Raw genomic sequence first — 12,100 nt, 5'->3', positions numbered from 1 at the left:
GAAAAAGATTGAACAAGAATGGTGTTCATGGACAGATATCCAGGAGGAAACTACTGCTCTCTAAAAAGAATATTGTTGCCAGAGTGAAGTTCGCCAAAGAGCACATAGATGATCCAAAACACTTCTGGAACAATGTTCTCTGCACAGACGAATCAAAGGAAGCACTTTTTGGCCTCAATGAGAAACTTTTATGTTTGGCGAAAAACCAAACACTGCATTCAAACAGAAGAACCTCATCCCAACCATCACAACGTTAAGCATGGTGGTGGGGTGTGATGATTTGCGGCTGCTTTTCTGCCTCCGGATCTGGACAGCTTGCCATCACTGACATAACCATGAATTCTGCATTGTATCTGAAGAATCTAGAGGAGAATGTCAGGCCATCCATCCGTGAGACGAAGCTGAAGTGAAAGGGAAACATGCAGCAAGACAATGATCCTAAATTTTCAAGCAGATCGACTAAAGAATGACTGCAGAAGAAGAAATTCCACATTTTAGAATGGCGTAGTCAAAGTCCGGACCTAAACCGCATTGAAATGTTGTGGCAGGACCTGAAGCGAGCTGTCCATGCAAGGAAGTCCTCAAATATCACTGAGTTGAAGCAGTTCTGTAAGGAGGAATGGGCCAAAATTCCTCAAAAACGATGTGAGAGACTGACCTGCAGTAACTGAAAATGCTTAGTTGAAGTCATTGCTGATCAAGGGGGTGCCACCAGGTACTGAATCTAAAGATTCACATACTTCTTCACACACAGATATTGAATGTTGAATCATTAGTGGATAAATAAATGTTGAAAAAGTATCATGTTTTGTGTCATTTGTTTGATCAGGTTATCTTCATTTATTATTAGGACTTAGATTAAGATCTAATAATATTTTAGGTTTGAAATAATTCAAATGTAAGTACTGTAGACTCAAATAATCCTTAATGTATGCATAGGTATGAACATGAAGCACACAGTAAAAAGAATAAGAAAAGGTGCACCAAATGTAAGAACATGATGAAAGACATACTAATATATGCCACTAATAATTTTAGGAGACAAATTGTATTTTTTATGAAATACACTATTGTTGAAGTACATATCAAGCTTTAAAATAAGGTAAAACGGTATCTTTCTGCCATTTGTTCTTTATGTCTATTTAGAATAGAAAAGACCATACAAATTGAAAATGACGCATAATGCTTTACTTAAAATACAAATGTGGTAAAATAAACGCAGTGTTGTTACAATAAATGTTTTAAAATAAACAACAGACTGTAGATGAAAGAGAATAAGAAAATAACATTTTAAACTCTGTCAGACACTAGTGTAGAAAATTATTCATAAGACATACGTTAAGATGGCAATGGCCGTTAGCTCATATTTGTTCTGCCTTAATGGCAGCAGTGGCACTGCCAACTCTCACTTTACTCAGATATACAGTAGATAGGAATTATGTTTTATTCATTGAAATCAGAATTGTTAGAACACAGAACCCCACATTTTTCCAGTTCCATAATCTGTTTTTTTTTGGGTTTTTTGGGGGTTTTTTTTGAGCAAAGCCCAAAACTGTACTCCATATTCAAGGTGTGGCCTTACCAAGGATTTGTACAGTAGCAATATTATGCGGTCTTTTCTTCCATCCATACTTATTTTATGCACGATAATATCCTATTAGTCTTTGTAGCTACTGCCTGGCAAGGCTCTCTATCCACCTTTAAGACCCACCTTAAAATGAAGCATATGAGCTCCATGGCTGATACTTTAGACCTGATGCATAAACCTTGGCCCCCTGCAGATGCACTTACAGGAACACCCTCCTACTGTCTCTGTACGTTCTTCCTACCTACCAATTACATTGTAAGCTCTTCAGGGCAGGGACACCTCTTCCGAAATATTACTTTTATGTCTGACGCTCTTCTTCCCATCTGTTATTTGTACTATTTGTTATTTGTATGATTGTCACGTGTATTACTACTGTGAAGCACTATGCACGTTAATGACGCTATATAAATAAAGACATACATACTGTGACAGAATTATAGACTCCGTATACATTAGTTGGAGGTGGCAGTATGCCTGCTTTCCACTATGCGAGGAGTTAACCCCAATGATTAGGCAGTTCACATATGATCCTAATTAAGTAAGTTCACCTGCTTTTAAAAGAGGAGGAGGAAATGCCTCTTGGGCAGCAGTCTCTCTCAGACACTGACAGAGGACAGAGGAGAGCTGACCAACAGACACAGGCTGCTCATATTTATGCTGTCCCGCTGTCCCGAGGGGATTAAATTCCATGCTGTCCCGAGGGGATTAAAGCTCCCAGGTAAGGAGCAAAGTGGTGTTACTGAATATTGTTGGTCTGGTCTAGTTTAGCTAGCCAGCCAGGTAGAAAGAATGAACTTTTGTTTAGTTAGTTCCCCTAACAGGGATAGGTTTTTGGTTTATGTTTTGTTTTACTTAAAGGGACAGAGCACCCATTGTTTTGTTATATTTTTGGACAAATAAACCCACCAGCATATTGCTGTATTTCCCCGGAAGAATTATGTTGCCTACTCACTAACTATAGTCATCCTGCCACAATACATAAGCCATCATTTTATGATTCTGAAGGAAAGGTGAATGGGGGGAAAAAAGAATGCTAGATATTTTTTTAGGATGGGATTGCAGAGGAGTCATTTAGTAATTATTGAATTATTCGATGCATTGGACCAACATTTATCTGAGTCCCTTCCACAGAACAAACTTTGAAAGCAGCTCGAGATATTTTGCATCTTTTTTAGTGCGCTTGTTAAAGAACATCTTGAAAAGGAATCTTTGAGGTTTTAAAAGCTCTGTACACTAAGATGTTAGCTATTTAAAACTCCCATGTTGGTGACTTACAAGGTATCACAATTAATCTACACTACACATTGCAAACAATGGTTTTACTTTCAGTCCTATTATACAGTATGTCAATTGTTAATGACAACAGTTTCTCTTACCTTTCTGATACCTTCAGAAGGGCTGGATACACAATTGTCAGCCCCATTGTTCTTGCTAATAGTTCTCCATAGTTCTGCAAAAGTGCTGTCTTGTTCCAAAGGGTTGGTGCCTTTTGCCTTAAAGTATTCATATACTGATGAATCCCTAACAGTCCCATAGGACAGATCCATTTGTTTTGCCAAGTCTTGAAACGTTCTACAATGGAAGTCAGAAGAAATATAAGCATGTATACAACAAATTATGCTCATTATTATATCCACACGTTTGCTATTGTCTATTGAAATGTATGAATGTTAAATTCATTTACCTGTCCACCCCCAAATGATTATAGAATTTAGGTCTACATTAGTTCACTTCTTGCACATGCTCTTTTTGAGAGGTTTCAATAATAGATAAATATGTATTTTTCCGTTGAGGATAGTTTATGGTTAATGTAGTTGATCTAGTGTCAGTTTTTTGAGATCTTAAGAAAGTCTTAAAGTCAATTGATCCACCAGTGCATCTGTTTCTAAAAAGCTAAACGGTAAGTTCTTCAAGCCAAGAACATTTGACTCCTCCCTTTCCATCTCCATTCACATTCACGGCATAGCTGAAATTTGTCGCCTTGTCTTCTGCAATATTGCCAGAACCTGCACTTTCCTCTGTCAATCTGCAGCTAAAACTTGTGCCCTTATTCGCTCCCTTCTGGATTATTGTAACATACTACTACCAGGCCTCCCTGCCTCACAACTTTCTCCTTTGCAATGTATACAAAAATCTGCGCTTAGAATAATTGAACTTTCTCACAAAACAATCTCATTTTTCCTCTACTTTAGACCCTCTGATAACTGCACTACAGAGTAATCCTACCAACTGGTATTATTTTAGTAGTGGATGTATAAACAGAGACATTTATTACACACATTACCAGGTACACAGTGCCAGTGAACCTATGTGACGCAGGCGCAGTAAGACTTACTTACTTTTCCGAACATACCACTACGAGCTATGTGAGGAGTAACCATAGCTACTCTACTCCTTTTACCATGGTGCAAATAGTTATTTTATAAACATAATTAACTGGTATACTTTGAATTTGCTGTGTTACAGAGACAGATTAAACAGGTTTTACTAATCCTGTCTTCCTCTTCCATCCATGGTATTTGGGAATTTATCTCAACTAATAGCTATTAAGCCTATACAGTGAAACTATAAACCCTATACCTTCTGATCTGTATCACACAACCAGCTTCACCATTGAGAGTATATCTGATTTGTAGCACATGCCTATTGCCATCAGTCATATTCTGCTACCTTTATCAACTGGGTGACCAGAGTAGAACATATAGACTATCTGTCTATTTTTATTATAGGAAGTACAACACCACACACGTTTTTAAAGCATATTTATTAATAAACTTATTTTTGTACACACTTTTTCACCCCAGACTACATTATTATATAAAGGTCTGCAGTGCGCCTATTAAAGGGATCTTTTCTGTGCCCCCCTTAGGCACATTTTCATGTCCATATATCTATATATGTAATTCCCTGCTCACGCATACATACAGTACAAACAAGGACTACATGCATATGCATTACTTGTACTCTTTGCATGTAATATTCATAACACGTCAGATCATACTGTACAGTATGTATCAATGCAAAAGTGGAACAACTCTTGGAAAAAACTAACTGCACCAGATGTACAGTATCAAAGAACAAATCCTACTGATTTTTAATGAGATATTTCTCTTTGATACATATTGTGCAGGTTTCTTTGCCCCAGAATTGCACCACTTTTTCATTGATACATATTCCCAATATATATTGGGAGTAGGCTAGATTGCACCAAGCAAACAGATTCTGACTTATGAAGTAAAAATGGGGAGGGTGGGGCATTGTTGAGGTTTTTTACTTTATTGAAACTACTTTGCATGCTGATAATTGTGACTGCATCTCTAACACAAAGTCTGCACCATAGCAGTATAATAACCAAACAACAAAAGGTTTTATGGTCATATGTGGTGACTTCAGCTTGTATGTAAAGGTCGGTGTTGAACCAGAAACATTGTGTTGAACCAGAAACATTGTGTCGAACCAGAAACATTGTGTTTCTCCCTTGTTCCTAAAATAAATGATTTTTTTTTTTTTTTTAAAGAGACTCTAAGAGAATCCTTTAGTTCAATTATAATTAGAAGAGAACCTGTTTTTACTGGGAGGGTTTTCAGCTTATATGTAAAAAGTATAAAATATTCTAATAATGTTAGGACACAGGCATAAATAATATTTTTATATATAGCTCTACAGTGTTTTTAGTACAGCACATAATATTTTATAGGTACAGTTTACACAAGTTACCAGCATGATTTATTCTCTAAATGCTAAATCTTCTGGTACTGTTTCTACTTCTTCTTTTTTTTTTTTAGATGGAATTTGACAGATTGGTGCACAAAACTGTATGTTCTTCCAAAACGTAAAAATACTTAAGAATGTTTATTTAAGCCACTATAATTGTACGATGGAGCTTCAGATGTCAGTTCAGTTACTCAATAAAATAGTGCTGTGGAACACGTGATTAACATTGACATCCAAGCAGCTGTTTCAGAGATCGTGTAAAGGTTTAAAATAACTACCATTAGTTTTTTGTTAACTTATTTGCTTAGCCTCCTATAAAACCAATGTACTGAATTCGTATTTGGTAGGTCTTTTTTTATACAGAAGATCAGTGGAAATGGGGTGCCACGTGCAAGGAGAATTTGGGATGAAGAGCTTACAGTCGAATTGGAGAGTTGAGTGATAGTGCTGCTCCTCAGAAAATATGGCGTTGCATAAACATTGGTTTTCTGCTGTTAATTAATTTGCTTTTCCTCCACTGAATATCAAGTGATATATACTTTTTAAATCTACAGCAATTTTGTTTCCACAAACTTTTGTGGGAGGTGCCAAGGTTTTAACCTACACTGAATGCCAGAAAGGAAAATAAGTATTCTGTACAATGAGTGGCACTGGTGGGAAGCATTGAATACATTTTGTAATCAGATGACACACACTGTGTTTTCAATTAATTGTTTATTTTGTCAATAAAGAAGCTGATGTACGTATATTCTGTATGGGTAGCACAGTACATTGGCACTACAGTAGTTGCTACACATCTAACTTTGGGACAACCTAGGATTCTTATCATCTAATAGCCACCTTTGCTGAATCTGGGATATCCTTAAATCCTGACCTGTTGGTGGCCATTGAGGACTGGAGTTAGCCAGCCCTGCCCTAGTTGTATGACAGGCATGCCATTATGGCAGGGAGGATTGGAGTAAACGGTAATGAATCCCAAATTTCAAACCATATCATAAACAAAGTGCTTGGTTATAACCCTACCTGATGATACTCAATATATATGATCTAAGATAAAGTTTTTTTCAGTAATTTCCTTTACGTATGTTTTTAGCATCATGATTATGCTGATCACATCCTTGTGAAATCCTCTAGTAGTTTCTGGAAAAATATTGATTTAAATAATGTTGCTTGACAAGGTCTCTAATGAATGACTGATATCAGGATTCTCTAAAATATAGCATTATAACTCTGCCTGAGTGAGATTAATCATTTTATTTTAGTACACCCATAGGAACGTTTACTGAATATCTGAAACAGACCTATGAAGATAAACTGATTTTTCCATTCATTCTAATGCTTAGAAATCTGTGAGCTTCAAGTGCCCTGTAACTGTAAATTATCACTATTCTTCTCTCCTCATCGTCTCTACCAATAATAGACACTTTAAAGGTTGAAGGATCAGAAACAGGTTTGCTGTACAGTATTTTAAGGAGTCTTTCTCAGAACCACCAGTATACAGAATCAGGTTATCGAAGTTATAATGTCTGATGTTGACGCAATCCCCACAAAAAAAAGATTTTTGTCTTTACCCCAGTTTACAAGATATTTATTTATGCCGAAATAAAATTAAAAAATGTCCATGTGACATGGATAGAAAGTCAGAAAGTAATTTCCCAATGATGCCACAACGTTTTATTGTCCGCCAGAGGAAGCCTAAGCCTGCTTCCATTTTGCCTGATAGACAAACTTAGTCATCGCTCTGAAACCGAGGGTAGGTAAGTAAACAAAATTAAGAAATACAAATTTAAATTTCAGTCAATTATTTGAAATGTAACTGAGATTTGCAAAGTAAATGGAACTGCCTCTTCAGGAAAGCTAATGGCACTAAGATATATATATATATATATATATATATATATATACATACACACACACACACACACACACACACACACACACACACACACACACACACACACACACACACACACACATACACACACACACACACAGTGCTCGACAAACCCGGTCGCCAGCTGTGATCGGATATTGGCTCGTGGCCAGTCCCCTTTCCCCTGCTCTGCAAAAAAAAAAATCCCCTGCTAGAAAATAAAAAAATCGAAAAATAAAAAAATCGTAGCTGATTGGCTGTGACGCGGGATGGAGTTGCCAGGACTTCAAACCGCCCTTTCTGCATGGGTAAGTAATGGGGGGGGGGTGAGTGCGTGCGTGTGTGTCGTCTGCTGCTGCTCCTCCTCTTCCTCCTCCTCTTCATATCCTCCTGTATAATTGTGTCAGCTCCTATAATTTACAATTTTTGATCCGGTCATGGAGGAGTTTGGACAGATGCTTCAGGTGGGGGGAATTTAATACACTTTAAATATTTATATACTGTATACACTGATACACAGATACATCCCCCCCCGCGCGGGTCGGAACATACTGTAGTAGCCGGGGTGTTTCCCTCCCCCCTCCAGTGTTCCCGCTGCCCGCGCGGGTCACATACTGTAGTAGCCGGGGTGTTTCTCTCTCCCCCTACTTCCAGTGTTCCCGCTGCCTGCGCTGGTCGGAACATACTGAGGTAGCAGAGGTGTTTCTCTCCCCCCCCCTCCCCTCTGGTGCTCCCGCTGCCTACGCGGGTCTGAAGATATTGCAGTTGCCGGTGTTTCTCTCCCCTCGGTGCTCCCGCTGCCCACGCGAGTCTGAAGATATTGCAGTTGCCGGTGTTTCTCTACCCTCGGTGCTCCCACTGCTCGTGCGAGGAAGTAGCGGGGTGTTCCCCCCCCCTCTCTCCCCTCCGGCGCACGTCCCTTCCCGTGTGGTTGTGTGTATGGGTATGAGAGAGATTGAGTGTGTGTGTGTGTGTATGGGGGAGAGAGATTGTGTGTGTGTGTGTATGGGAGGGAGAGAAGTGTGTGTGCAGGACACCAGAGATAACCCCCCACCCAGTCAGTCACCCCCCCATCCAGTCACCCCCCCCACCCAGTCACCCCCCCCCATCCAGTCAGTCACCTCCCCCCTCACCCAGTCAGTCACCCCCCACCGAATCAGTCCCCCAAACCCAGTCACCCCTCCACCCAGTCACCCAGTCAGTCACCCCACCCCCCCACCCAGTCAGTCACCCCACCCCCCACCCAGTCAGTCAAAAGTCACCCAGTCAGTCATAGTGTCAGTCATACCATCCCCCCACCCAGTCAGTCAACCCACCCCCCCACCCAGTCAGTCACCACCCCAGCCAGTCAGTCACCCCACCCAGTCGCCCCACAGCCCCAGTCAGTCAGTCACCCCCCCACTCCTCCACCCAGTCTGTTAAAGTCAGTCATCCCACCCCCCCCACCCCAGTCAGTCAGTTACCCCCCCTCAGTCAGTTACCCCCCAGGTCAGTCAGTTGCCCCCCGTCTCTCTCCTCTCTCTGTCTCTCCCCCCCTCTCTGTCTCTCCCCCCTCCTCTCTGTCTCTCCCCCCACCTCTCTGTCTCTCCCCCCACCTCTCTGTCTCTCCCCCCACCTCTCTGTCTCTCCTCCACCTCTCTGTCTCTCCCCCCACCTCTCTGTCTCTCCTCCACCTCTCTGTCTCTCCCCCCTCTCTGTCTCTCCATCTCTCCCCTCTCTGTCTCTCTGTCTCTCCCCTCTCTGTCTCTCTGTCTCTCCCCTCTCTGTCTCTCTGTCTCTCCCCTCTCTGTCTCTCTTTCTCTCTGTCTCTCCCCTCTCTCCACTCTCTGTCTCTCCCCACTCTGTCTCTCCCCACTCTGTCTCTCCCCTCTCTGTCTCTCCCCTCTCTGTCTCTCCCCTCTCTGTCTCTCCCCTCTCTGGCTCTCCCCTCTCTGGCTCTCCCCTCTCTGTCTCTCTGTATCTCTCTCTCTCCCCTCTCTGTCACTCTCCCCTCTCTGCTTATCTGTTGCTCTCCCCTCTCTGTCGCTCTCCCCTCTGTCGCTCTCCCCTCTCTGTCGCTCTCCCCTCTCTGTCGCTCTCCCCCCTCTGTCTCTCTCCCCTCTCTGTCTCTCTCTCTCTCCCCTCTCTGTCTTTCTCTCTCACTCTCTGCCTCACACTCTATCTGGATATCTTATTTACCCTGTATATCTTAACTGCCCTATACTACACCGAAATAACCTATACTGCTTTCTTCCAGACCTTACTCAAGCTTCACACGGGAGACGTCAGAATCCCCCCTAACCCAGAAGACAGGTAAGGAACACCTCCCCTCCAATGTATAACATTGCGGGAATGAGTGTACAGTACCTGGACATTGAGGGACTGCGGATCAGGTAAGATCCCAGGTGGGATTGCTGCTTTAAATATTGTGAAGCGGGGGCATCTAGACACTGGTTAAGGGGTGCAGGAACCTAGTCATTCACATCTGGCTTTTTTTTCTAGATCTGACATTTACACACACATACACACACACACACACACACACACGTAACAAGGACTGATTGTAGTATAATGTAATACAATAAATAAACGTATGTCAAAAACGAATGTTCTTACTAGGAATTTATTCAATTTATTTCATTTATGTATTTTTTTTAAGCGGGGGCGGGACTAGGGGCGGGGTTGGGGGCGGGACTAGGGCGGGATTGGGGGCGGGACTACGTGGCGAGTAGATTTTTTGGTTCGGCGAGTAGATTTTTGGGTGATTTGTCAAGCACTGTATATATATATATATATATATATATATATATATATATATATATATGTATGTATGTATGTATGTATGTATTTATGTATGTATGTATATATATGAGAATATGTGTGCGAGTGCGCATGTACGTGTGTAGATCTTAATTAATAAAGCGCCCACAGTGTACAGTGCTTTACAAAAGGTGTGTGGAGGGGGAGTGTATAACAATGCTTTGGGTAGTTGTTGAAATGTAAGAGGGTGTGGCATTTCTGTCCATGTGTGGCTACAATGTAGTCCCTATTGGTATATAGGGATGGAATTACATTGTACATATGTATGTATTTAAAACCGGAGACAGAACATGAAACACAGACAGAGCTCAGTGCTACATCCAAAGACACTAATACACGGTACAGTGCCTAAATATATATATATATATATATATATATATATATATATATATATCTTTTGAATAAAAAAAGTGTTGTATGCCCTTGAGCCCCTCCAAGGCAGACCACGTCTCAATATTGGGGCTTCAATATGAGCTTATAGGGTCCTGTATGTTTTACATATGTATGTGTAAGAGACAGGTGTGGGTGTATTCATTAGCACAGTATTTATAGACATGGGCTTTAGCACTCATGGGAAGAGGGTTCTCTTATCTCAGTGTAGGGGCTCATGAAGCTGCTGTCTCGGTTTAGGCCACCGGTGAGAGTCCCGAACAGTTTTCTACATTTGTATTCATTCAACCATCTCTCTTTCAGTGTTCTAAGATTACCTTTGAGTATGGCCACCTTCAGATCGTTCATCTTATGGCCAGAGTGGGGCATTTATAGTACGTTATGTACATTATGGCATTGCATGCATTTGATAAGGTACATGACATTGCTGGAGGAACAGTTGAACTCTGATTTTGTACTCCAGATGCCTGTGTGGTATTTGTATTGTGCCCGCTGTGTGGAGCATTGCACAGGTTTTGCATCTTGCGTCCTGGCATGATCTTGTCACGCATTCAGTTGTACTGTTGAATACTTTAATCCTCACCATAATTTTCTTGAGATTATGAGGTTGTCTGTATGATAATAAGGGTTTTTTTTAGGGAAGACCTGTTGTAGTCTTGTATCCTGTAGAATACTGTAGGTTGGTTTTTGGATTTTTTGGCTAAATCAATGGTAACATCGCCGAAGAAGAGCTCATTGTATCTCGAAAGCTCGCACAAATAAAAGCATTTTGTTAGCCACAGAACAGTTTAGACTATCTGTGTTTTATTAAACTCGGCTAAAGCGGTACCTCTACACCAAAATGTGTGCGTGTGTGTGTGTGTGTGTGTGTGTGTATATATATATATGTAGAGGTATCACTACCGTGTTAGCCGAGCTTCAATAATCAAAAAATAAATAGATGATACCGTTCTGTGGCTAATGAAATGCTTTTATTTGTGTGAGCTTTCGAGATACACTGATCTCTTCTTCCGGCGAGAAGAGATCAGTGTATCTCGAAAGCTCGCACAAATAAAAGCATTTCGTTTGCCACAGAACGGTATCATCTATTTATTTTTTGATTATATATATATATATATATATATACACACACATTTTGGTGTAGAGGTACCGCTTTAGCCGAGTTTAATATATTAGATAATTATCATCTTCAACCCTTGTCGATCCACTGCTAGACGAAGGCCTCACCAATAATCATCCAGGTACTGCTATTGCAAGCGTTTCTTCCCCACGATGCTCCAACACATTTTCTGATTTCCTCCTCCCATCTTACTTTACTTTTGGTTGTCATCTTGGTCTTTTGATAGTCCTTGGAATACAGTCAACTACCATCTTTGTCCAACGATGGTTATTTTTGTACGCAACATGTTCAGTACACTGACATTTTAAGCTCTTCAGCCTTGGTATAAAATCCCTGACATTTGTTTGATTTCAAAGCAATTCATCATCTCTTTGGGTAATACCCAGAATACATCTCTCCATATTTCGAGTAGTCTGAAGCTGCTGAATTATATTAACTGTGCACATTTGGAAGAAAAATGACAATTCTGCCTATGCTCAAGTATGAATGTGAAATTTAGCTCGTAAATGCAAAGACAGTGTAGAAGCTTCAGACAAATGAGATAGAAAAAGGAATGATTTAGAAACCAAACAAAGTCTGTGACATGATCACAAGGGTGAAGAAATTAAAACGTCAG

The 12,100-nt window shown here is 40.7% G+C and overlaps 1 protein-coding gene across 2 annotated transcripts in view; it reads right to left on the bottom strand.

The window, feature by feature from the left end:
• GRID1 (glutamate ionotropic receptor delta type subunit 1) overlaps nt 1–12,100 on the bottom strand; it is a 661,414-nt gene that overhangs the window by 28,872 nt on the left and 620,442 nt on the right. For both annotated transcript variants that reach the window (XM_075610565.1, XM_075610566.1), the window contains exon 13: nt 2,965–3,160. In XM_075610565.1, the coding sequence (XP_075466680.1) occupies nt 2,965–3,160 (196 nt within the window). The remainder of the gene's footprint in view (nt 1–2,964; nt 3,161–12,100) is intronic.

This window comes from Ascaphus truei, chromosome 8 (assembly GCF_040206685.1).
Source record: "Ascaphus truei isolate aAscTru1 chromosome 8, aAscTru1.hap1, whole genome shotgun sequence".
In the NCBI taxonomy this organism is placed as follows: Eukaryota; Metazoa; Chordata; class Amphibia; order Anura; family Ascaphidae; genus Ascaphus; species Ascaphus truei.
The sequence above is the reverse complement of the archived record's forward strand: the minus strand, read 5'-3'. Positions and strand labels throughout refer to the sequence as shown.